The sequence below is a fragment of the Choloepus didactylus genome, chromosome 6, assembly GCF_015220235.1.
Source record: "Choloepus didactylus isolate mChoDid1 chromosome 6, mChoDid1.pri, whole genome shotgun sequence".
In the NCBI taxonomy this organism is placed as follows: Eukaryota; Metazoa; Chordata; class Mammalia; order Pilosa; family Megalonychidae; genus Choloepus; species Choloepus didactylus.
Window position 1 is genome coordinate 1,658,150 of NC_051312.1, and position 28,000 is coordinate 1,686,149.

General features: G+C 40.4%; 1 protein-coding gene and 1 pseudogene across 1 annotated transcript; both read left to right on the top strand.

Annotated features, from left to right (window-relative positions):
• The first annotated feature begins 1,324 nt into the window (after positions 1-1,324).
• On the top strand, positions 1,325-3,170 carry LOC119535922 (peroxisome proliferator-activated receptor gamma coactivator-related protein 1-like). Its single transcript, XM_037838302.1, has 4 exons — positions 1,325-1,396; positions 1,442-1,618; positions 1,769-2,034; positions 3,098-3,170. The coding sequence occupies exons 1-4, from the start codon at positions 1,325-1,327 to the stop codon at positions 3,168-3,170; spliced, it is 588 nt and encodes a 195-aa protein (XP_037694230.1).
• Positions 3,171-5,363: 2,193 nt separating this feature from the next.
• LOC119535923 lies at positions 5,364-27,633 on the top strand (annotated as a pseudogene).
• Positions 27,634-28,000: the final 367 nt, after the last annotated feature.

Sequence of the window (28,000 nt, forward strand, 5' to 3'; positions counted from 1 at the left end):
TTATATAATGTCTCTTTAATCTCAGAAATCCTTTCTTGAAAATTACTTTGTATTTCTCTACCGTGTTATCAAGAGTTATTTAGCTCCTGCTCTAAGTATTATTGGAGTTCATTGCTCACTGGTATCTTTTGTATTTTTTATCTCCCTCTATCTTTGCATTGCTTGTTTATTTGGCCAGAGAACTTCCTCAAATAATGTTTGCCCCTCCTTTTGTCCCCAGAAAGGATCGGGTAAATTCACAAATGTTGCATATGAAACTGTTCAGAGAGTACTTTCAAGTTGGTGGTATAATAACAAGAAGCAATTTTACTTTCCCCCAAACTTGACACGTTGAACTTCCTTTTCCTGCTGGGACACTGATCCATTAATGACGCCATGGGAATTTCTGTAGCTCCCTGGTTACTTTCAGTTATGAAAAGCCTGATAAGTCTAAAGTTCTAAAATTCTCATTTTGTGCTTGAACCAGAGCTGGACTGGAGACTGATGGGAAGGGGAGGGGGCTCGTATTTTATCCTCCCCTCCCCAGACGTGAACCTGCTCTGGGACCCCTTGTCCCCCATCCTCCTGAGGACCACGGCCTCCGTTCATGGACCCAGAGGAGGATGGAAGGGGGAGGCTCATGTCTCTACCCACCTGACTAAACCCCTGCTTGGGTGGTTGCTGGGGCTTCTCCTTGGTGGGCAGACGCCTTTGCACGGCAAGCAGAGAGCATGAAGGTGCCCGGTGGCCACTGGACATATGGAAGTAAATGACGTGGTTCTCTGTGAGTGTACCAGATGTGCTGGTGTGGATTTCCCTGCAGAGCTCACAGATACTGAAGCACATTTTTGAGAAAGTTGTTGATTAGCCATGACATAGGAAAGAGATTGAATAGAAGTAATTGCACCAAAGTGTAGAGTTGGTTTGCAAAGAAAGAAAAAACTTTATTAAAAGGAAATTCTTTTCTTTTTCTTAAACAAGTATGTTGGAGCCAGCAGGAAGGAAGGAAGGGAGAAGGGGGTTGCAGGGACCCCCCTGGGTGGGAAGTCAGGTGGAAGCAGTCCTCTGGCAGTCATCCGGATGTTGGCTGCACCTTGGTGGCCAGAGCTGGAGGGCCCCAGGGTGGCAGTTGGCCGGGCACCTGATTCCAAGCAGGGTCATCTCCAATGTCAAGGCAACACCCTTCTGGTCGAGGAGGACAAAGACAGGTCCCCGAGGGAGAGCTGAACCTGAAAGGGAGGTGTGTGCATGAATGAAAAGAAGAAGAAAGTTGCAGGTACCTCAGGGAGGGAGTGTGGAACAAAGCTGATACAGGGAAACCACAAGAATATGAGGTTCACCAAACATGAGAAACCTGAGGGTCTGGGGTCGGAGCCTCAGATCTTGCACTGGCAGCAAATTGGGACACAGCAGCCGGGCTCACAGCAGCTAGACTGGGAGCAGCAGGGTTTGCAGCAGCTAGACTGGGAGCAGCAGGGTTTGCAGCAGCTGGACTGGGAGCAGCAGGGTTTGCAGCAGCTGGACTGGGAGCAGCAGGGCTGGCAGCAGCTGGACTGGGAGCAGCAGGACTGGCAGCAACTGGACTGGCCACAAATGGGGACACAGCAGCTGGACTGGGAGCAGCCACAGGAGCCACAGCCCCCCTTGCAGCTCCCGCTGGAGCCACAGCCCCCCTTGCAGCCCCCGCAGGAGCCACAGCCCCCCTTGCAGCCTTCGCAGGAGCCACAGCCCCCCTTGCAGCCTTCGCAGGAGCCACAGCCCCCCTTGCAGCCCCCACAGGAGCCAGATACCCCCTTGCAGCCCCCACAGGAGCCACAGCCTCCCTTGCAGCCCCCGGAGGAGCCACAGTCCCCCTTACAGCCCCCACAGGAGCCACAGCCCCCTTTGCCACAGCTGGCGCAGGAACAGGCTGGCACATAGGAGCACACGGGCTTGTAGCAGCAAACGGGCACACAGCATCCAGAGCTGCAGCCCCCACAGCCAGAGCCGCAGCCCCCACAGCCGGAGCCGCAGCCCCCGCAGCCTCCGGAGAAGCCAGAGCAGCCCATGGTCCTGGTGGGTTGAGGATGGAGTTGGTCAGAGGAGCAGGTGGAGAGGGAAGGTGGTCAGGTGTGGGGCCCCCTGTGCTGGGAGCCTTTATGTACCTGCCTGAGACCCCGGTCGGCTCATGACCACTTCCCTGTGAATGCTTATGCTATTTTGCCCAATCCTTATTTTTCCTTTCTTGCCAGTGACTTCCTACTGGCTGAGCTCAGCATGTACTTTCTTTGTTTCCTAAATTTGTCCTCTTTCCTTTTTGTTGTGTCCCCTATAATTAGAACCTCAGCTCCAGGATGTCAGGGTTTTCCCCAGGGGCCCCAGGTGATGGTCACCTGCTTGCTGTGCTCTCCCCGTGGGACCTATGGATAACAGCTCCTGTCCCGTGCCCTGATTTGTGGTATTGAAACTTCCCCTGAGAACATTAAGTTTATATATTTTCTAGATTTGAAAACTTATACATGGTTTTTAGTGGAAGCAATGGACAAAGCTAAAGAAGATACAAAGTATCCACAATTGTGTCACTTAGGGATGACATCTGACTGATTTCTGTAGGCAGGAATGGATGTATGTATGTGCACTTTGCCAGGGTTTACCCACAGCTCTATCAGCTTTCTGGAGATATCCTTTGAGTTACTATCCAAATGAGAATATTCTGACCCACAACCTGCATTTGCAGGAGAGTCCATTCCCCTCCCAGAGTAGTTCTGAAGATGCTCTCAGATCTCCCTCGTCACTGCATTCTCCCATCTCTGCTCAGACTGTCCATGTGTCCTGAGGCTGCCCCTCCTCCTGCTGTCACTTCTCTGGTCAGCTTTGCTCCTTAGTGGAAAGAGACGGTCCTGTCTCCTCTCACCTGTAGACCGCTGCTGAATCACGGCTGCTTTGTCTAAGTATGTTCACTAAGCCTCAAAGAGAACATCAGGGTTGTGCATCACCGACAAGAAAAGCTCAACTCTGGATACCAGTTGTCACTGCTGCACATCTCTTGGAGAGTCCTTGGGGACCGTCCTCTTGCTGGCCGCCTCTTCCTCAGGCCCCCGTGCCAGCTGCCCTTGACTTGTCTTCACCCCTTTTTCAGGGAAATCTCCCTCCTCTTCCTCTGCATCTGTCAGTCCCTAGCTTTGACCCTGGTCCTGCTAAGGGATCCTTAGTTAGCGTGTGTTTTATGATGATGTCTGCAGAGATGCACTTACATAGTGGCCTGACAGCTCAGCTGGACATTTCATACAGCGGAGTTGTACAGTGTGTGGTCTCCTGGGACTGGCTTCTTCCACTCGATGTTTTCATGGTTCATCCGTGTTGTGGCGTGTATCAAAATTCTGTTCATTTTTATGGCTGAATGATGTTTCCTAATAAGGATATACCACATTTGGTTTTATTTGTTCATAAGCTGGTGGATATTTGGGTTGTGTCCGCCATTTAGCGCTGACGACCAATGCCGCCATGAACATTTGTGTACAAGTTGTTGTGTAGGCACATGTTTCCATTCCCTTGAGTAGACACCTGGGAGTGGAATTGTTGTATAAAATGATCCCCCTGCCTTTCGCTTTTTGAGAAACTGCCAGAGTGTTTTTCCAAATTGGCTGCAACATTGACATTCCCATCAGCCATGTAGGAGGTTCTAATTTCTCCATATCCTCATCACACTTGTTATCTGACTTTTTGATTCCAGCCACCCAAATGGGTGTGAAGTGGCATCACATTGTGGCTGTGAATTACATTTCCCTGATGGCTAGGAACAACTTAACATTTTTTCATAAGCTTATTGGTCATTTGTATATCATTTTTGGAGAATTTTGTATTCCAATTTGTTGGTCATTTTAATTGGGTGATTTCTCTTTAATTACTGAGTTGTAAGATTTCTTTATTACTCTGGATACAAGTCCCTTATGAGATATATGATTCACAAACATTTTCTCCCATTCTGTGGGTTGTCTTTCCACTTTCTGGATGGTGCTCTTTGAAGCAAAAAAGTTTTAAATTTTGATTATGTCCAATTCATCTATTTTTTCTCTGTAGCTTGTACTTTTGGTGTCATATGTAAGATCCATGAAGACTTACCCTCATGGTTTTCTCTAAGTGTTTAATAATTTTGGCTTTTATATTTATGTCTCCGTACCACTTTGAGTTAATTTTTGTGTATGGTGCAAGGGTTCAGCATTTTTCTTTTGTTTGTGATTATCCATTTGTCCCAGCACCATTTGTGGAAAAGGCCATTCGCTCCTTATGGTCTTGGCACCAGGTTGAAAGTCAGTTGACCATAGACGTGTGGGTTTATTGTAAACCCTCAATTGCATTCCACTGGTATATGCCTGGACATATGCCAACATCACACTGTCTTGATTACTGTTGTTTTACAGTGAAGTTTGTACTTTGGAAATGTGAGTTGTTCAACCCTTCTTTTAAAGATTATTTTGGCTCTTCTGTTCCCTTGAGTGACCATATGAATTTTAAGATTAGTTTGTCAGTTTCTGGAAAGAAGCCAGCCAGTATTCTGACAAGGATTTGGAAAGTATTGCCATCTTAACCCTCTGAAGTCTTCCAGTCCATGTATGTGGGATATCTTTCAATTTATTTAGATAGTCCTTAATTTATTTCAACAATGCTTTTTGTTTCCAGAGTATAAGTTTTGAACTGTTTTGGCTAAATTTGTTCCCAAGTATTTTATTCTTTTTAGTGTTATTATAAATGGATTTCTGTTTTTCATGGGATTCTTCTTACCCATCAACAACCAGCTTAAATCACCCTCTGCTCTTATCTAACTCCCTATACCTCTTTCCCTTCATTAAACTCATTTGCATTTTTGTTACGAACACCCCAGAAATAGTGTTGAATTCTTGTCAGAGCAACAAGTCCAGCTCTACATGATACTGATATGTCTTACGACTGGTGACATTGACCTCGGTCAATTGGATTAGGTGGTGTCTGTTGATTTTCTCCACAGTATAATTGCTATTTTCCCTCTTTAGTTGATAAATATCTTCCCAAAGATCCTGAGACCATGTAAACCTCTGGGTCTACTCAAACCTTCACCCCTGATTTCGGCACCCCTCAGAGGCTCTTGCCTGCAATATAAGCTGTGTGGTGTGTGCCCAATGGTGAACCCTGAAGCCATCTGATCCTAATCAGGAGCTGGGTGGGGTTGTCTGCTCTCAATATGATTATTTAACAGTGTCTTGCAGGTTTCTCTTAATGCAATAACACAAGAAAATGATACAGTGTATACATCCAGTATAAAAGGTTTTCTTTTGACAATGACTTGATTATTTATAACCCTGAGAAGACTAAGAGATTCTAAAAATAAAAACATGGAAATGAAAGGCTATTTTTTATGGTGGATGGGTATGAGGTAAGTATTCAACAACCAATAGTTTTCTCACTGTTCTGGCAAAAAACACCAAGAATATAAAAATCAAAAAGAACAACTTAACAAAAGTAATAAAAACTATGAAACACTAAGGAATCTGTTCAACAAAAAAGGCATAGGATTTCTTGTCTTTTCTGTTTTCTTTTTTTGGCTTTCATACAGGGGGTTTATTTGGTTACAAAATTACAGTCTTAAGGGCATAAGATAGCCAAGGTAAGGCATCAGCAATCGGGTACCTTCACTGGAGAAAGGCCATTGGCATCCAGTAAACCTCTGTTAGTGGGGAAGGCACGTGGCTGGCGTCTGTTTGCTCCCGGGTTGCATTTCAAAATGGCGTTCTCCAACATGTCAGCATCAGGTTTCAATGGCTGTCCTCAAAATGTCTCCCTAAGCTGCAGCAACTCTTCAAAGTATTATGCTCAGTTGCTCTGAGTTCCTTCTCTCTGTGAGCAATTTTTATAGGACTCCAGTGAACTAATCAAGACCTACCCTGAATGGGCGGGGCCACGTTTCCATGGAAACATTCAATCAAGAGGTCATACCTAATCAAGGTGTCACTCACAGTTGGGTGGGTCACATCTCCATGGAAACAGCATAGTCCAAAGATTCCAAACTAATCAACACTAATACTTCTGACCCCACATGACTGCGTTAAAGAATATGGTTTTTCTGGGTGCATAATATATACAAACCAGCACAGGAGCCCTGTTGAGGGACCCCCTCATGAAGACCCATCTCCAATTGCCTCCTCTTCCAGCCAGTCTTCCCAGATGCCCTCATCAGAGAGGCTTTCCCCATCCCCACCCCCAGCAACCCACAACACTGACCACACCAGGCCCCCCACGCCGAATGGGGCCTGCTCTGTCCCTCTCCCCTCCTGATGCTAGCTGACATCCCACGGCCGGGGACCAGGGGGCCTCCTCTCCATCTGCCCAAGGTGGAAAGGCAGAGGAATATCTGTGAGAAAAATTCTAAATTCTTACTGGAGTTTATACAGAACATTAGAAGAAATGGAAATATGCAGCATATTCTTGGGTTGCAGAAGAGTTATTCATATTAATTTCTCTGAAGTTGATATCTAAATGTTAAGCAATTTGAAATAGAAACAGAATAGGGTATATTATTGGAATAAAGTGACCTTGACATTTATTAGAAGTATAAATGTCTGAGCAAAACTGAGATAAATATAAGGAATGATAGACATGGTGAACTTACCTTACCAGGTATCATTCTAATGACAGTAATGGGAATTGAACTTAGAATAAAGAGCTAAATCAGTGGAATAGAAAGAGAATGAAGAAATAGATCTCTTTAATATGTAAGAATTTAACATATTTTAATTTGTGGGAAACGTAGTAGCACAACACATTCTCCTTTTGGAAGAAAGTCAAGTCATACCTCTAGTTCACACTGTATATGTAAATGAATTTCAAATGGTGTGATGGTTAGGTTCATGTGTCAACTTGACCAGGTGATGGTACCCAGCATCTGGTCAAGCAAGCACTGGCCTAACTGTTGCTGTGAGGACGTTTGTGGCTGGTTAATAAACCAACAGGCTGATTTATTAAATCATCAGTCAATTGGCTGCAGCTGTGACTGATGATGTAAATCAAATGTGTCTTCCACAAGGAGAGAATGCAGTCAGCTGGATTTAATCCAATCAATCAGTTGAAGACTTTTAAGCAAGACAGATAGAGGACCTTCACATCTTCTTCAGCTGACCAGCGAAGCGTTTCCTGAGGAGTTTGTCGAATTTGCCAGTTTGTTTCCTGAGGAGTTCATCGAACACGTTCATCAAAGTTGCCAGTTTGTTGCCTGAGGTGTTCATTGAACATCTTTATTGGAGTCACCAGTTTGCTGCCTGCCCTGAAGAATTTGGACTCATGCATCCCCACAGTTCTGTGAGACACTATTTAAAATCTTATATTTATAGATATCTCTCATTGATTCTGTTTCCCTAGAGAACCCTAACTAATCCAGACGGTAAATATTAGATATAAGAAATAAACAATAAAAACTGAGAAAATATCTAGGAGACTACATGTGTTATATAAGAAGAGAGTTTTTGTGTACATGATGTGAAATCCATGTACAAGAAAAGAGACGTATTCAGGCATATAAATTTAAAACTTTTGTTTATCCAAAGATAAACAAATTAAATGACAGGTTAAAATAAAATGAACATGCTAAAAACGCATCCATAATAAATTATATGATCCTATGATGTAAACATTCTATATGTTTATGCATGTGCATAAAGAATCATAAAAAGTGTTAGGGTTATTTCTACACCTGCTTCTTATAAGGGATGCCCATAATTCACATTTTAGTGAATGCAATCAAGTTGCAGAGAAATGTGGAAAGTATAATTCTAAGTGGCAAAAATAAATCCCCCCCTAATATATTTGATATATATTCTTTACGCATTGTATGCACTGGAGAGAGGAGGTTCATTTTGTGGTGAGCGCCAGACCCTTATCATGCGTTTCCCGTGGGGGTAGGGGTGACATTGGGGTGGTAGGATATGACTGGCTCTTCTTTACACACTTTTGCATTGTACGCAGTTCTTGCATGTATACTCAATGAATTTCTCTCACAAGGTGAACACATCTATCTTGCACTGCCCAGTCCAGAATGAGAATGTTATTTGCATGTCAGATGCTCCCTGACATCTTATTCACTGCCTCATTCTTCAACCCATTATCCTGACTTCCAATGTCATTGATTAGTCTGATCTTTCTATAAATGGAACAGTAGAGCAAATATTCTTTTCACTCAATATTATGTTCATGAGATTCATCCTTGTTCCATTGAGCAATAATTTGTTCATTTTCATTGTATTCAATTATGTGAACACACCAAAATTTATTTATCCAGCCTACGGTATACAGTTTATAGTCCATTTATCCAGTTGTACATTTATCCATTGTATACATAAACATTACATTTTGGCTTTTATGAATAAACCAACAGATTTCTCTTGGTTACATCCAGAAGAGACATTGCTAATTATAGTGCATATACATTCATCTGTAGACGTGTGGCCAAACGTTTTTGCAAGGTAGTTGTACCAATGTACCCTCCCACCAATGGAGTGTGAAAAAGTTCAAGTTGCTCCACATCCTGATCATTATTGTATTTTAATTCTAGTTATTTTGGTGAGATGTAGTGGTTTTAATTTGTATTTCCCTAATAATCAATGAGTTTGAGTAACATTTTATATGTTTTCCACTCATTTAGATATCCCTGTTTTGTAAAGTGCCTGTTTCTTGCCCAATTTCTTTTGAGTGCTTTTCTTACCGAGTTTGAGGAGTCCTTTGTTGGTTTAATGTATTGTAAATATCTTGTACTCTTGGCTTGTCTCCTAATTCTCTTAATGACATATTTTCATGAACATGCATCTTTAGTTTGAATGTAATCAACTTATCAATCTTTTCCTTAAGGGTTAATATTTCATTAGATTCTGTTTGCGATGTCTTTCTCCCACTCCAAACTCATGAACATATTTTCTCATGTAGAAAGTCTATTGTTCTAGATTTCACCCTCAGCTCTGCACTCCACCTTGGATTGATTTTGGGGTATGATGTGAAGAATAGATCCAGTATTTCTAGGTGAATTACCCGTGGATTCAGAATAATTTTTTGGAAAGATTATCTTTCCCACGCTATTCTGCTGTGCCACCTTTGTCATAAATGAAGTGTCTAGATACGTGTGGGTCTATTTCTTGGATCAAATTGATTTTTCTGGGCAACTTCTCTATCCTTATGCCTATACCTGTGCTGTCTTAATAAACGTGGCTGTATAATAAGTCTCAGGTACTCAAATGTTCTTTTCTTGTTCTTCAAGTGTATCTGGCTTTCTTGGTCCTTTATGTTTCCATATAAATTTTAGGATTAGCTTGTCAATTTTTTTTTAATTTTTATTGAGATTGTTCACATACCATACAATTATCCAAAGATCCAAAGTGTACAATCATTTGCCCCTGGTATCCTCATGCAGCTGTGCATCCATCACCATACTTAATTTTTGTTCAATTTTTAGAAACTTTTCATTACTCCAGACAAGAAATAAAATGAAAGATGAAAAAAGAAAAAGAAAAGAAAGAAAAGGAGACTCGAATTCTCCCATATCCCTAACTAATCCCCTTCCATTGTTGACTTGTAGTGTTGGTATAGTACATTTGTTACTGTTTATGAAAGAATGTTGAAATACTACTAACTATAGTATATAGTTTGCAATAGGTATATATTTTTTCCCTATATGCCCCTCTGTTATTAACTTCTAGTTGTAGTGTCATACATTTGTTCTGGTTCATGGACGAGATTTCTAATATTTGTACAGTTAATCACAGACATTGCCCACCACAAGGTTCATTGTTTTATACATTCCCATCTTTTGACCTCCACCTTTCCTTCTGGTGACATATATGACTCTGAGCTTCCTCTTTCCACCAGATTCATGCACCATTCAGCACGTTAGGTATTCTCTCATCTTGCTACCAACAACTCTGTTTGTTTCCAAACATTTAAGTTCATCCTAGTTGAACATTCTGCTCATACTAAGAAACCGCTCCCCATTCTTTAGCTTTGTGCTATATCTTGGTACCTTATATTTCATGTCTATGAGTTTGCATATTATAATTAGTTCCTATCAGTGAGACCCTGCAATATTTGTCCTTATGTGTCTGGCTTATTTCACTCAGTATATTACCCTCAAGTTTTGTCATCAACCCATTTTTTTTAAGATGGTTTTGTTCACATGCTATTCATTCCATCTTAAGTAAACAATAGATGGTTCCCTATATAGTCACATATTTATGTGTTCACCACCCTCACCACTATCTATATAAGAGCATCTGCATTTATTCCACAAGGCAGGAGGGAGAGTCAAAGAAGGTAGAGAGGCAAAAGAAAGAGGGAAAAAAAATGACAGCTAGGAAGCAGCGAAAGGAAAGATAACCTTAAATCGAAGTAGAATAAAGAGTCAGACAATACCACCAATGTCGTGTCTAACACCCCTTCCCTATCTGCCCCCTTATCTGCATTTACCTTGGTATATCACCTTTGTTACATTAAAGGAAGCATAATACAATGATTTTGTTAGTTACAGTCTCTAGTTTATGTTGATTGCATCCCTTCCCCAATGCCTCCCCATTTTTAACACCTTGCAAGTTTGACATTTGCTTGTTCTCCCTCGTGAAAGAATGTATTTGTACATTTTATCATAATTGTTGAACACTCTAGATTTCATCGAGTTACACAGTCCCAGTCGTTATCTTTCCTCCTTTCTTCTGGTGTCTCACATGCTCCTAACCTTCCTCTCTCAATCGTATTCATAGTTATCTTTGTTCAGTGTACTTACATTGCTGTGCTACTGTCTCCCAAAATTGTGTGCCAAACCTCTCACTCCTGTCTTCTCCTATCACTCTGTAGTGCTCCCTTTAGTATTTCTTGTAGGACAGGTGTCTTGTTCACAAAGTCTCTCATTGTCTGTTTGTTGGAAAATATTTTGAGCTCTCCCTCATATTTGAAGGTCAGTTTTGCTGGATATAGGATTCTTGGTTGATGGTTTTTCTCTTTCAGTACCTTAAATATATCACACCACTTCCTTCTTGGTTCCATGGTTTCTGCTGAGAGATCTGCACATAGTCTTATTAAGCTTCCTTTGAATGTGATGGATCACTTTTCTCTTGCTGCTTTCAGGATCCTCTCTTTGTTGTTTGATAATCTGATTATTGAGTGCCTTGGCATAGGCCTATTCAGATCTATTCTCTTTGGGGTACACTGAGCTTCTTGGATCTGTAATTTTATGTCTTTCATAAAGAGATGGGAAATTTCCATTGATTATTTCCTTTATTATTGCCTCTGCCCCTTTTCCCTTCTCTTCTCCTTCTTGGACAACAATGATACATACATTCTTGTATTTCGTTTTGTCCTTAAGTGCCCAGAGATGTTGCTCATATGTTTTCATTCTTTTCTCCATCTGCTCCTTTGCATGTAGGCTTTCAGGTGTTTTGTTCTCCATTTCCTGAGTGTTTTCTTCTGCCTCTTGAGATCTGCTGTTGTATGTCTCCACTGTGTTTTTCATCTCTTGTGCTGTGACTTTCATTTCCATAGATTCTGCTAGTTGTTTTTTGAACTTTCGATTTCTGCCTTATGTATGTTTTCTTTATAGCCTTTATCTCTTTTGCCATATCTTCTGTAAACTTTTTGAATTGATTTAGCATTAGTTGTTTAAATTCCTGTATCTCAGTTGAAGTGTAAGTTTGTTCCTTTGACTAGGCTGTAACTTCATTTTTCTTAGTGAAGGTTGTAGTTTTCTGTTGTCTAGGCATGGTTTCCTTGGTTATCCAAATCAGGTTTTCCCAAAGGAGAACAGGCTCAGGTCACAGAAGGAGGAAATATTCAGTCTCTGGTTTCCCTGATGGTTTTTCTTAGAGGACTGATACACCCTGTGCTTTTCTGCCTGGCAGGTGCACCTGTCAGCCTGTCACCGGCTGGTGTAAGGGGATGTGACCCATGGCTCTCCTCCCCCTGGCTTTGGGGTCTGGTTCTGGTAGGCGGGTAGTAGAGCTGGGCCCCTCCCTTTCCTCTTGGGAAGCTATGCCCCCTCCAGAGAGGTCATTTGCATATAAATATGTTCTTTGTTTCTCTGACTCTGCTGGTCAAAGTGCTGCGATTTAAAAATGGCTGAGGCTTTCTTTACTGCAAAGCGCCATAGGCTGAAAATGGCTGAGGTTTTCTCCACTCAGCCACCCAGCTTAACAGAGAGAGAAAGGGACAGAAAGCTCCCAGATTTACCCATCAGTCAGAGATAGCACCTGATCCTCTGGGGTCCCTGTCCTGAGACAGATATATCCCCTGACTCTCCCAAGGTCAGTTGTCACCAAAAGCCTCTGTCTGCTTGTTGAGGATTCGCTGTCTGTATTGAGCAGTTAACATTAAAACCCCAGTTGGAGCTGGGCTGAGAGAGTGCTGCTCTCTAGCACCGCGCGGCTTCCGTGAGGGAGGGGCTCTCAGCTCTTGGCTCTCGGCTCTGGGCTCTCGGTGCGGGTCCGCAGTTTTACTTACAGATTTTATGCTGCGATCTCAGGCATTCCTCCCAATTCAGGTTGGTGGATGATGAGTGGACAGTCACGTTTGTCTTCTTGCAGTTATTCCAGGTTATTTACTAGTTTTTTGGTCGTTTATGAATTGTTCCAGGGGGACTAACAGTCTTCCCCTCCTCTCTATCACTTGTCAATTTTTACATAAAACTTCTTTAAAAATGATTGGGTATGTTTTGAATTTATAGTTCTGTTTGAGGGGAATTGTTAACTTTATAATATAGAGTTTTCTAATCCATTAACAAAGCATCTCTCTTCATTTATTTAAGTTTTTATTTTATGTTAGTAAAGTTAAAAATTTTCTGTATGGAGTTCTTTCACGGATTTTTTTATATTTTGAAAAAAGTATTTGATTTTTTAACACTACTGTAGAAGAGTCTTTTTAAAATTTCATTTTCAGTTTATGTCTGTTTTAGATATATGTATTTTTTGTGAATATTGACTTATTTCCAGCAAGTTCGCTAAATTTACATATTACTTCTAATAATTTACCTGTTGATTTATTTGGATCTTCTGCATACCCGTCATATTTTCAAAATGATGATGGTTTTGTTTCTTTTTTTTGAACCCCCCCCTCCTTATTTTTCTTGCCTTTTTGTACTGGCAAATAACTCCAATACAGTGTTGGTTAGAAATGTAGGCATTCCTGTCTTGTTCCCAGTCTCAGAGGAAAAACTTTTTGAGATGATCCTATAATTATTCTCCTTTATTCTAATGCTATGGAGAATTACCTGGTTTGTTTTAAAATTTTATTGTTGTAACATGTATACAATACAATACTTCTCGTTTTAACCATTTTCCTGTATCCAACTCAGTGATATCTGTTACATTCACAATATTGTGCCACCATCCCAAACTTTTCATTACCCCAAACAGAAACTCTGTACCCACTGAGCAATAACCTTCCTAACTCCCAACCCCCCAGGCCCCTGGTAGCATATAATCTACTTTATCTCTATGTAATCTACTTTATATCTATATGTATTCTAGGTGTTTCATATAAGTGAATTCATAAATTTTCACCTTTGTGTGTTGGGCTTATTTCACTTAACATGATGTCTTCAAGATTCATCCATATTTGTGTCATATATCAGAACTTTATTCCTTTTATGATGGAATAATATTCCAGCATATGCATATATCATATTTTGTTTATTCATTAGTTGATGGACATTTGGGTTTTTTCCACTTTTGGATATCTAATAAAGTACACACAAGTATTTTTGTGGACATGTTTTCAATTCTCTTGGGTACATACCCAAGAGTGGAATTGCTCTATCAAATGTTTAACAATGTTTAACATCTCAGGACATGCCAGTTTCCACATAGCTGCACCATTTTACATTCCAACCAGCAAGGTATGAGGATTTCAATTTTTTCCATGCGTTTGCCAACGCTTGTTATTATCTTTTTATTCTACCCATCTTAGTTAAAAGTGGCAGCACATGGTTTTGATTTTCATTTTCCTCATGACTAATGATGTTGTGTATCTTTTAATGTGGACGTGAGCCATTTGTATATCTTCCTTAGAGAAATGTCTATTCAAGTACTTTGTCCGTATTCGAATTGGGTTTGTTGTCTTTTTATTATTGAGTTGTAAGATTTCTTTATGTATTCTGGATACAAGACTGTTGTCATATATATGATTTGCAGATTTTTTATCCTATTTCATGGGTTGTCATTTTACTTTTTTGATAGTGTCCTTTGAAGTGCTAAAGGTTTTAATTTTGATGAAGCCCAATTTATCTACTTTTTTCTTTTGTTGCGTGTGCTTTTATTGTGTCCTAAGAAACCACTGCCTAGTCTAAGCTCATGAAGATTATGCCTGTGCTTTCTTCTAAGAGTAGTATCATTTTTGGTTGTTAAATTAGGTCTTTAACCCATTTTGAGTTAATTTTTGTGTATGGTGTGAGGTAAAGGTCTAATTTTCCTCGAGGATGTGGATATCATGTTGGATATGCAGACTTCTGTATTTCCAGCTCCATTTGTTCAAAAAAGTCTTCTCCCCCCCTCAAATGGTCTTGGCACCCTACTAAAAATCAGTTTGCCATAGATGTAAGGGTTTGTCTATGGACTCTCAATTCTATACCATTGATGTATGTCTATTCTTATACCTGTACCACGCTATTTTGATTACTGTACCTTTATAGTTAGTTTGGAAATCAGGAGCTGTGAGTCCTCCAACTTTGTTTTTCTTTTTCAGGATTGTTTTGGCTCTTTGGTGTCCTTTGCAATTTCATACGAATTTGAGGATTGGCTCTTTCATCTCTGCAAAGAGGATGCTGGAATTTTGATGGAGATTGTGTTGAATCTTCAGATCAGTTTGGGTAGTATTGACATCTTCACAATATTAAGTTTTCTAATCCATGAACACGGCATGTCTTTCCATTTATTTAGTTCTTTTAAAATTTCTTTCAGCAATATTTTGTAGTTGTGTACAAGTCTTTCACCTTCTTGGTTAAATTTATTCCTAGCTATATCATTCTTTTAGATGCTATTATAAATGGAGTTGTTTTTTAATTTTCCTTTTTGGGTTCTTAATTGCTGATGTATAGAAGCACAACTTCTTTTACATGTCTTGACCTTGTACCTCACAACTTTGAAGTAGTCTTTAGTTCTGGTAGCTTTCTTTTGTATTCGTTGGGATCATATCATCTGTGAGTAGAGATGGTTGTACTTCTTCCTTTCCCGTTTGGATTCCCTGTATTTATTCTTCTTGTCTAAAACTCTGACTAGAACTTCTAGTACAAGGTTGAGTAGCAGTGATGAAAGCAGCCATTCTTGTCTTGCTCCTGATCTTGGACGAAGGTTTAAGTCTTTCCTTATTCAATATGTTAGTTGTGGTTTTTTAAAATTCAATTTTATTAAGATATATATTCACAAACCATACAATCCCTCACAGTGTACAATGAATTGTTCACAGTACCATTTTATAGTTGTGCATTCATCACAATCAATTTTTAAACATTTTCATTACCACATACAAAAAAGAATAAGAATAAAAATTAAAGTAAAAGAGAACACCCAAAACATCCCCCACACAACCCTCCATCCCTGTCTATTATTCACGTACCTTTTGTCCTCATTTTTCTCCTCATCTGTCCATACACTGGATAAAGGGAGTGATGTGGGTTTTTCATAAATGCCCTTTATCATGTTGAGGAAGTTCCATTCTGTTCCTAGTTTATTGAATGCATTTATATGAAAAGTGTGTTGGATTTTTTCAAATTATTTTGTGCATCAATTGAGATGATCATGTATTTTTTCCTTCAGTCTAATAGTGTAGCTTATTACACTGACTGATTTTCATATATTGAACCATCCTTGCATTATTGAGGTAAATCCCACTTGGTCATGGTGTATAATATTTTTAATATGCTACTGCGTTTGGTTTGCTGGTATTTTGCTGATTATTTTTGCATCTTTATTTATAAGGCATATTGACCTGTAGTTTTCTTTTCTTGTGCTATCTTTATCTGGCTCTGCTATCAGGGTAATGCTGGCCTCATAGAATGAGTTACAAAGTATTCTCTCCTCTTCTATATTTTGGAAGGCTTTGAGAAGGGTTAGTGTTAATATTTCTTTAAATGTTTTGTAGAATTCAGCAGTGAAGCCATGTGGTCCTGGGCTTTCCTTTGTTGGGAGGCTTTTTATTTATTTATTTACTTTCCTTTTTTTACTGAGATATATTCACATACCATACAGTCATACAAAGTGTACAATCAATTGTTCACAGTACCACCATACAGTTGTGTTTCCATTACCAAAATTAATTTTTGAACATTTTCATTACCACACACACAAAAGTAATGAGAATAAAAATTATAGTGAGAAGGAACAACATGGTTTTCCCAATCACATTGTCACCCCTCATAAGTTACATTTTTATACAATCGTCTTCAAGATTCAAAGGTTCTGGGTTGTAGAACTTTCAGGTATTTACTGCTAACTATTCCAATTCATTAGAACCTGAAAAGGATTGTCTATATTGTGTGTAAGAGTGCCCAACAGAGTGACCTCTCGGCTCCTTTTGGAATCTCTCTGCCACTGAAGCTTATTTCATTTCCTTTCACCCCTTTTGGTCAAGAAGATGTTCTCCATCCCACGATGCTGGGTCTAGATTCCTCCCTGGGAGTCATATTCCATGTTGCCAGGGGTATTTACACCCCAGGGTGTCAGATCCCATGTAGAGGGGAGGGCAGTGGTTTCATCTGCCAAGTTGGCTTATAGAGAGAGAGAGAGAGAGAGGGCCACATCTGAGCAACAAAGAGGCATATGGGAGGAGACACTTTGTTGGGAAGCTTTTGATTAGTGATTTAATTTTACAGGTCTGCCCAACTTTTCTATTTCTTCTTGAGACAGTTTTGGTAGTTTGTGTGTTTCTAGAAATTTGCCCATTTCATGTAGTTTATCTAATTTGTTGGCATACAATTGTTCTAGTATTCTTTCATAATCATTTTTATTTCTGTTAGGTCAGTAGTTTTGCTCTCGCTTTCATTACTCATTTTTATAATTTGAATCATCTTTCTTTTTCTCTTGATCAGTCCAGCTAATGTTTTGTCAGTTTTTTTGATCTTTTCAGGAACCAACTGGTTTTGTTGACTGTTTATACTATTTTATTTTTAAATATAGGCATTTATAACTATAAACTTCCCTGTAATCACTACTTTAGTTGCATCACAGAAGTTTTCATATGTTGTGTTTTCCTTTTCTTTTGTATCTAAATATTTCTAATATCATTATGATTTCTTTTTTGATCTTTTTGGTTATTTTGGAGATGTTTTAAAATTTCCATCTATTTGAGAATTCCTAAATTTCTTTCTGTTGATTTCTAATGATTTCTTTTGTGGTCTGAAATATATTTTATATGATTTCAACCTTTTTAAATTTACTGATTTATTTATTTTATTTATGGCTTAAATAAGGCCTGTTTTGGAAAATATTCCACGTACAGTAGAGTAGAATGTGTATTCTGTTATTGAGTAGTGAACTGTTCTTAGAGACGCCTTTTAGGTCTAGTTAGTTTGTGGTGTTGTTCAAGTCTACTATATCCTTGCTAATCTTATGTCTAATTGTTTTATACATTATTTTTTTATTAAGATTTGTTCACATATCATACAATCATCCAAAGTATATAATCCATTGATCACATTACCATTATATAGTTGTTCATTCATCACCCTGATCAATTTTTTTTTAACATTTTCCTTGTACCAGAAAAAGTGAAAGCAGGGATAAAAAAATGATAGTAAAAACAGAACACCCAAATTGTCCCCCCATTCCTCCTTTAGTTTTTTTCCCCGTTTTTCTACTCATCCATCCATACACTGGACAAAGGGGAGTGTGATCCACATGGCTTTTCCAATCCCATTGTCACCCCTCATAAGCTACATTGTTATACAATTGTCTTCAAGGTTCAAGGGTTCTGGGTTGTCTATACATTAGTAAAAGTGGGGGTATTTAAGTCTCCAACTGTAATGATCAATTTGCCTATTTCTCCTTCAATTCTGTCATATTTTGCTCCACTTACTTTGGTGCTGTGTTGTTAGGTGAACATATGTTTATAATTGTATTTTCCTGATTAATTGATCTTTTTATCATTATAAGATGTCTCTCTTTATCCCTAATAACTGATTTTGTCTTAAAACCAATTTTATTGATATTAGTATACATACTCCAGCTCTCCTATAACTTCTATTTGCATGGTATATCTTTTTCTATTCTTTACTTCCAATCTATTTGTGTCTTTGAATATAAAATGTATATAGTTGGCCCTGTTTTTCATGCAGTCTGACAAGCTCTGCCTTTGGATTGGCTTGTTTAATCCATTTATGTTCAATGTTATCATTGATATGGTTGAATTTTTGCCTGCCATTTTGCTCTTTTTTCTGTATGTCCCATGAATACTGTGTTCTTCTGTTCCTCTTTTACTACAGCTGGATATTTTCATATTCCTAGAACTATTCTGGAGATTTGTTTATCCATCCATCTGTTAATGGCCACTTGGATTGCTTACAATTTTTGGCTGCTGTGAGTAATGCTGCTATGAACTTTGGTGTATAAAACCTTGATTTATTTTTAAATCAAGGATTAAATAAATAAATAATCATAACTTGCTTTTGATATATTATGATTGGTGTACTAGCTAGGTTTTATTAGCTAATTATTTGGGAATTTTGCATCTATATTTAGGAGAGAGATTGTCCATTGATATTCATTTTTTGTAATGCCCTTGACAGGTTTTGGTGCCGAGGTTATGCTGCCTCATAAAGTGAGTTGAGAAAAATTTCCCCTGCTACTATTCTCTGGGCAACTTGATGACTGGTGTTATTTCTTCCTTAAATGTTTGGGGTGGGATGGGGCACTATACAGAGAGAGAGAGTGGCACTTCAGAATTCCAGTGTCCTGCCACAGCCCTCCCTCTTCTGGGCTCCCAAGTGGACAGAATCACATTATTCCCATCGTGATTATATATTATTTTGTATTCCCAGGTTTCTATTGTGAAGCGGTCTCCATGATGGGATGTGGGATTGCCCTCGAGCTGCAGGTGGTCAGGGTTTGTCCCCACTCCTGGGTCCACTCTGTGGATGTGTATTTCCTTACATAACCAAGGCACGATTGCAGCACTTTTAGGTAGCTCTAAAATTTTTCTTGTTTTAATTAGTCATGTGATAAGCAACTTTATCCACCATATATTGTGAATAACCAGGATTCGTTACCCAAGACAAATTCTGAGAAGGTGTGTGCATGGGCAAAACTTATACAAATTAAACATTTGTAAATATGGTAAGAATTCACCAGGTTTTACTCCCACAAAATATTTGGCAGTTTTCCCCTGTACAAAAGATAGTAAGAAAAACTCACAGTGAGAACAAGACTTGTGATTGGAGAACATGTTTATTTAAATGTTTTGCAAGTTCTGGAGTAGACCTTGGTAGACAGAGAATAACAGTGAGCAGGCATTAGAGAGGAAGACCAGAGGAGAGGAGCACAGTTTGAGGGCTGGAGCAGTCCCTGGGCCCAGGGGAGTCTCCTGAACCCCAGGTGTCCAGGTAGAGGAGAAGGGGAGAGGAGTGAGGTGGTGGAGAAGAAGAGGGATGGGTCTCTGGTGGTCACAGTGCCTTCCCAGTCCATGGAGTCTCTAGTTCAATGTGAATGGAGGATGTTTTCAAGGAGGCTGTAGACAAGTGCAGCTGGCAAGAAATCTTCCAGATGATGAGTGTGCGAGGAGATTCCAAAATAGGAGAAAGGATGTGAAGTAGCCCCTTAGTCTGCATGAGGGTCTGTTGAGCTAGGACCCAGGGCTCACAGTCTCAGGTGATGGCTTACCTGAAGGAAATCAATACATCCTTGCACTTCAGGATATCACATGGGGATACTGGTCATGGCCAGGGGGCCCAGATTGGCTGGAACCATTTGGAAACTGTGGCCAGAGCCTCAGATTTTACACTGGTAGCAAATGGGGACACAGCAGCTGGTCTGGGAGCAGCAGGGTTTGCAGCAGCTGGCCTGGGAGCAGCAGGGTTTGCAGCAGCTGGACTGGGAGCAAACGGGGACACAACAGCTGGACTGGGAGCAGCAGGGTTTACAGCAGCTGGACTGGGAGCAAACGGGGACACAGCAGCTGGACTGGGAGCAGCAGGGTTTGCAGCAGCTGGACTGGGAGCAAACGGGGACACAGCAGCTGGACTGGGAGCAGCCACAGGAGCCACAGCCCCCCTTGCTGCCCCCGCAGGAGCCACAGCCCCCCTTGGAGCCCCCGCAGGAGCTACAGCCCCCCTTGCAGCCCCCGCAGGAGCCACAGCCCCCCTTGGAGCCCCTGCAGGAGCCACAGCCCCCTTTGCCACAGCTGGCGCAGGAACAGGCTGGCACACAGCAGCACATGGGCTTGCAGCAGCAAACGGGCACACAGCAGCCGGAGCCACTGCCCCCACAGCCGGAGCCGCAGCCCCCACAGCCGGAGCCACAGCCCCCACAGCCAGAGCCGCAGCCCCTGAAGCCTCCGGAGCAGCCACAGCAGCCCATGGTCCTGGTGGGTTGAGGATGGAGTTGGTCAGAGGAGCAGGTGGAGAGGGAAGGTGTCAGGTGTGCGGCCCCCTGTGCCGGGAGCCTTTATGTACCTGCCCGGGGTCAGGTGGGATCTGGACACAGGTTCCTTCCTTGTTCCTGTTTGTGCCATTTGTTCAGGATCAGGTTGTGTGTATGTGTGTGTGTGTGTGTGTGTGTGTGTGTGTGTGTGTGTGTGTGTATTTACCCTAGTCCAAGTCTTCCTATTGCGTCTGACATCGCCCTTCTTAGGTTTCTAAATTTGGTCTCTTCCTAGTCTGTATATTTGCTATTAATAGAAACTCATTTCCAGGATTCTTAGCTTCTCTGGGGTTTTCTAGGACTGGGATACTTTCCAATTCATAGGTGGGTGTGTGCTATTCTGTCTGCTGGGTCTCAAAGGAAGTCCGGTGCCTTTGGCACAACACCTGTTCTCCCCAGGTGGGACAGCAGCATTTAGCCCAGGTGGAGGGAGGGCGCTTTGTTTAGTCCTCATGGCTCAAGTCCCCTCCCCTGTGGATTAATTAGAAGGTTCTTAATGTCATCAAAGCCTTTCTGGTTCACTTAGTTATTTATTTGTTATTTTAAACCAATTTTTATTTCTTACCAACCATGAGTGGTTTCTGGTTGTGGTTCGTTTTACATTTCCCTAATGAGGTGGAACATCTTTTTATTTGCTTATTGTCCTTCTGTATATCTTCTGTCAAGACATATCTGTTCAATTGTTTGTCCATTTTTAATTGGGTTGTTTGCCTCTGTTCAGTTGCAAGAGGTCTAAGTATTTCAGATATAAGTCTGTTGTCAGATGTATAATTTTAAAACATTTTCTCACATTCTGTTTGTTGTCTTTCCACTCTCTTGATAGTATTCTTTGATGCATAAATTTTTTTGAAACTTTGATGAAGTCCAATTTATCTATTTTTACTTTTATTGTTTGTGCTTTTGTTGTCATGTTTAAGAATCTATTGTGAAATCCAAGATCATGAAGATTTGCCAATGTTTTCTTCTAAGATTTTTTTATTGTGGAATATAACATATTTACTTAGAAGTAATGATTTTCTAAGTGCAATTTAACAAGTAGTTAGAGAGCAAATTTCAAAGAATGTTATGGGTTACAGTTCCATAGTTTCAGTTATTTCCTTATTGTGAAATATAACATATGTACCTAAATGTGATAACTTTCAAATTACATTTTAACAGGTAGCTATAGAGCAAATTTCAAAGAATGCTGTGGGTCACAGTTCCACCATTTCAATTCTTTCCTTCTAGCTATTCTAATACCCTAGTGTATTAGTTAGGGTTCGCTAGGAAACAGAATCAATGAGAGGTGTCTCTGACTATCAAATTGTAAAAGTGACTCACACAACTGTGGGTATGCATGAGTCCAAATTCTGTAGAGCAGTCAGCAAACTGTCAACTCCAAGGAAGATGTCTGATGAACTCCTCAGGAAACGAACCGGCAATTTCAACAAACTCCTCAGGAAACACTTCACTGGGCAGCCGAAGAAGTGAAGGTCCTCTAACTGTCTCACTTATAAGTCTTCAATTGATTAATTGGATTAAATCCAGCCAATTGCCTTCTCTCATTGTGGAAGACACGCCCTTTAGTGAGTCATCAGTCACAGCTGCAGCCAATTGACTGATGATTTAATAAACCAGCCTGTTGGTTTATTAGCCAGCCACAAAAGTCCTCGTAGCAATTGTTAGGCCAGTGTTTGCTTGACCAGACAGCTGGGTACTATCACCTGGCCAAGCTGACACATGAACCTAACTATCACACCTAGCAACTAACAAAAAGAATATTATGTAGAGATTCAGTATTCATAATCCTTTGTCAGATTCCATCTTGTCTGTTGCTACCCTTTCCTCTAGTTTAATAATTTTCTCAATCATCAGGGATGTCTAGGCAGTGACCACCCTAACCTGTTCATCTTGAAAAGGGGTGTCAACTTTATGGGAAAAGGGGACACATCTGGTTGATGTTCTTGAAGAGGCTGTTGTCTCTGAATTTATGGACTTAGCTGGAGTAGGAGCTCTCTGGAGGATTTTAGTTTCTGAAGAATAAACTTAGTGAATGAAACTTTTATAAAGTCTTAGATAGTTACCCAGGTATTCTTTAGGGTTTTTGGGACTACTGTTGACTTGGGCTTATTATACTGTGGTCATTTGGCATATCTAGGTGAGGCTTGCATAGGAGTAACCTCCAGGACAACCTCTTGACTCTATTTGAATTCTCTTCACCACTGAAACCTTATTTTTTTGTCTTTCTTTTCCCCTTTTTGGTCAAAAAGGCATTTTCAGCCCCTCGATGCCAGGGTCAGGTTCATTTCTGGAATCCGTGTCCCACATCACCAGGGAGACTCACACACCTGGGGGGTTCTGTCCCACATCGGGGGGAGGGTGATGAATATCTTTTCAGAGTTAGGCTTGGAGAGAGAAAGTTCACGTTCGAGCAACAAATGAGTTTTTCTGGAGGTGACTCCTGGGAATAATTATAGGTGGGCTTAGCCTCCCCTTTACAACCGTAAGTTTCACAAAAGCAAGCCTCAAGATCGAGGGCTTGACTTATAAAGTAGGGGGTTCCTGAGTCCATATAGCAAATGTTCTGTCCATGATAATCCATCCATATCTAACATTATCATCACTTAGTTGTTCAATCCTCATCACTCTCCAATTTAAACAATTCTCATGATCCAAAACACCCCATAGCTCTTTTCAGTTCTTAATTATTTTTCCCTAGTATTTGTGTGGTACTAGTAAGGTGTTCCTATTAATTATAGTCCCTGGAATGCAACAGGTAGATTTTTCCCGTATTCCACTCTGTTGTGAACTCTGTACCAGTGTCATCTACAAGCTCCTATGTGTATTTGTGGTGCTGATCTGTGGGATACAGGCTTTTAAACAGCCCCTTTCAATCCTATTTTCCTTCAATACAGCTTCGACACTTATAATCCCATTAGCAGACAATCATCACCCCCATCCATTCCCATACCTTGAATTCACCCTCATTAACATATCTAAGCATGTTAGATTATCATTTCTGCTTCACTAGCTTCTATCTCTAGGTCCTCTATATTCTAGATAATGAGACATAGATTTTACATTGTTCAGGGAATTCATAGTAGTATCTGACTTATTTCATTCAGCATTATGTCTTCAAGGTTCATCCATGTTGCCATATGTTCATGACCTTGTTTCTTCTTACTGCTGCATGGTATTCCATAGTGTATGTACCACATTTTGTTTATCTACTCATCTGTTGGAGGACACTTGGATTGTTTCCATCTCTTGGCAATTTGAATAATGCCACTATGAACATTGGTGTACAAATGTCTGTTCGTGTCACTGCTTTCAGATCTGTGTATATACTGAGAAGTGAAATTGCTGGATTATAGGGTAATTTGATATCTAGTTTTCTGAGAAACCACCAAACTGTCTTCCACAGCAGCTGTACCATTATACAGTCCCAGCAGCAATGAATAAGAGTTCCAATTTCTCCACGTCGTCTCTACCATTTGTTATTTCCTGTTTGTTTAATGGCAGCCATTTTTACTGGTATGAGATGGTATCTCATTGTGGTTTTGATCTGCATTTCCCTAATGGGTAGTGAAGATGAACATTTTTTCATGTGTTTTTTTATCCATTTGTATTTCCTCTTTGAAAACATGTCTTTCATATCTTTTGCCCATTTTGGCTGTTTGTACTATTGTTGTTGAGTTAAAGGATTTCTTTATATATGCAGGATATCAGTCTCTTATCAGATTTACGGTTTCCAAATATTTTCTCCTATTGAGTTGGCTGCCTCTTCACCTTTTTGACAAAGTCTTTTGAGGTGCAGAAACTTCTAATTTTGAGGAGTTCCCATTTATCTGTTTTTGTTTTGTTGCTTGTGCTTTGGGTATAAGGTTCAAATTCTAATACTAGGTCTTGAAGATGTTTCCCTATATTATCTTCTAAGAATTTTATTGTGCTGTCTCTTATATTGAGGTCTTTGATCCACTTTGAGTTAATTTTTGTGTAGGGTGTGAGGTATGGGTCCTCTTTCATCTTTTGGATATGTATGTCCAGTTTACCCAGCCCCAGTTGTTGGAGACTGTTCTGTCCCAGTTCAGTGGATTTAGGGGCTTATCAAATGTCAGTTGACCACAGATCTGGGGTCTGTTTCTGAGCTTTCAGTTCGATTTCATTGATCAATATGTCTGTCTTTGTGCCAATACCATGCTGTTTTGACCACTATGGCTTTATAGTAGGCTTCAAAGTCTGGAAGTTTAAGTCCTCCCACTTCATTCTTTGTTTTTAGAATGTTTTTAGCAATTTGAGACATCTTTCCCTTCCAAATAAATTTTATGACTAGCTTTTCCAAGTCTGAAAAGTAGGTTTTGGAATTTTGATTGGAATTGCATTGAATCTGTAGATGACTTTGGGTAGAATTGACATCTTAATGATGCTTAGTCTTCCTATCCATGGACACGGAATATCTTTCCATCTTTTCAGGTCCCCTTATATTTCTTTTAATAAAGTTATGTAATTTTCTGTGTAGAGGTCTTTTACATCTTTGGTTAAATGTATTCCCAGGTACTTGATTTTTTTAGTTGCTGTTGTGAATGGAATCTTTTTCTTGCGTGTCTCTTCAGTTAGGTCATTTCTAGTTTATAGGAACATTACTGATGTGTGTGCACTAATCTTGTATCCTGCCACTTTGCTGAATTTGTTTATTAGCCAATAACTTTGTCATTGATTTCTCGGGATTTTCCAAATATAAGATCATATCATCTGCAAATATTGACAGTTTTACTTCTTCCTTTCCAATTTGGATGCCTTTTATTTCTTTGTCTTGGTGAGTTGCTCTGGCTAGAACTTATAGCACAATGTTGAATAACAGTGGTGACAGCAGGCATCCTTGTCTCATTCCTGATCTTAGGGGGAAGGTCTCACCGTTGAGTACTGTGCTGGTTGTGGGTTTTTCATATATGTCCTTTATCATATTGAGGAGGTTTCCTTCAATTCCTACCTTTGGAGTGTTTTTATAAAAAAGTGATGCTGAATTTTGTCAAATGCTTTTTCGGCATCTATTGAGATGATCATTTGGTTTTTCCCTTTTGATTTGTTAATGTTTTGTATAACATAGATTGATTTTCTTATGTTGAACCACCCTTGCATGCCAGCAATGAACAACACTTGGTTGTGGTGTACAATTCTCTTAATGTGCCTTTGGATTTGATTTGTAAGTATTTTGTTGAGAATTTTTACATCTCTAGTCATTAGGGAGATTGGCCTATAGTTTTGCCTTTTTGTAGTACCTTTATCTGGTTTTGGTAATAGAGTGATATTAGCTTCATAAAATGAGTTAGGTAGTGCTCCTTTTTCTTCAATTTTTTGAAAGCATTTGAGCAGTAATGATGTCAATTCTTTTTGAAAAGTTTGGTAAAATTCCCTGTGAAGCCATCTGGCCCTGGGCTTTTATTTGTGTGTAGATTTTTGATAACTGATTGGCTGGCAATTTTTCTCTTTCAGAGTCTTAAATATTTCATACCACTGCCTTCTCGCCTCCATGGTGCCCCCTGAGTAGTCAGTACTTAGTCTTATGTGGTTTCCCTTGTATGCAGTGAATTGCTTCTCTCTTGCTGCTTTCGGAACTTTGTTCTTCTCTTCAGCATTTAACAATCTGATCAGTATATGTCTCGGAGTGGGTTTATTTGGATTTATTCTATTTGGAGTTCACTGGGTATCTTTGATTTGCATATTTATGCCATGTAGAAGGGTAGGGAAGTTTTCCTCAACTATGTCTTGAAACACCCTTCCTAGCCCTTTACTCTTCTGTTCTCCTCCTGGGACATCAGTGATTCTTATATTTACGTACTTCATGTTGTCCATTATTTCCCTGAGCTCCATTTAAAATTTTTCAATTTTTTTTCACCGTTTGTTATTTTGTGTGTTCACATTCAATTTCATTGTCCTCTGGTTCACTTATCCCTTCTTCTGCCTCTTAAAATCTGCTGCTGTTTGTCTCTAGTATATTTTTAATTTGATCAACAATATCTTTTATTTCCATAAGAGCTGCTAGTTTTTAGTTTACTCTTTCAAATTCTTCTTTATGCACTTCTCGAGTCTTCTTGATGTGCTTTATGTCTTTAGCAATTTTGTTAAAGTTGTGTTGGATATTTGAGAGGACTTTCATTATTGCTCCAAATTTTGTGTCTCTTCTGGCTTTTTAATTTGTTTGTTTCACTTGTCCATATCTTCTTGGTTCTTCAGGTGCCTTATGATTTTCTCTTGGCTTTGGGGCATTTTCTTATCTTGGTAAGATTATTTTGGGAAATGCAGGATTATTTGGGCATTTTATGTATAATTTGGCAGAGCTACAGCTTGCTGGAGTGCAGTTTCACTTCCTTACCAGGAGGTGGAGCTCCCGAGCCACCTCTCAGTCTCAAGCCAGCCTTCCCGAAGCTCTCCTGGGCACGGGGCAGGGTCCAACCCGGGTGGGATCCACTCAGTGCGCCCGATCTCCTGTGCTCTGCAGACTGCCTGCCCTGGGGCTGCGGTGTGGGCCCTGTGCAGTTCAGCAGGGAGTCTGCTGAAGGGGTCCCTCCAGCCTGCCGTGCACCTGCTCCCTACCTGCCATGTGCGCACGAGCTCCTGGTGCTTCCGTGTGGCACCCTCTCCTACCCCCACTTCCCGGCGATGCACCCCCTAGACCTCTGTCCGGGGGGAGTAAACACGGTCAGCACTGCTCGCTGCCTCTCGGTTCCCTCTCTGGAGCTCCCGGCCCTGTGGCTGTGGAGGATCTTCTCCCCAGGTAATTGTCAAGGTGGGTGCAGGGAGCGGAGAGCTGCTGCTCACTCCCCTGCTCCGAGGCCGTCTCGCCACTGCTGCCCCAGGAGCCGGTCCCGGCCGAAAAAACTCCCCGTCCATCGAGGCGCAGCCTCTCCACCTTTCCATCCACATCGCCACCATGTCCTGTGGGTGTCCCTCTGTGGCCAGTCACACCCCAAAACCACCGTCCGGGGCGCCCTGTGGCCCCTCTGTGGTCTCCTTCGCGGATGAGAAGCCTGCGCCCCCTCACCCACTCTGCCTCCTTCCTCTGAGATTTTTATAGTGTTAGCTCCTAAATTTTGGTGTTTCATCCAATTTTGAATTAATGTTTCTCCTTTGTCAACAAGGTTTTGACTACTCACAGTCTCTTGAAATTCCTTATGAATTTTAGGATTAGTTTTTCTATTTCTACAAAAATTGTAGAATTTTGACAAGGGTTGCATCAAATGTTTAGATCATTTTGCACAATATTTCCTTTTAACAACCAATATTAAAACTTCCAGAGTGTGAACATGGCATGTCTTTCCATTTATTTAGGTCTTCTTTAATTTATTTTAGTAATGTTTTATAGTTTTCAGTGTACTATTCTTGCGCTCTCTTGGTTAAATTTGTTCCTAAGTATTTTATTAGCTTTCATACTATTGTAAATG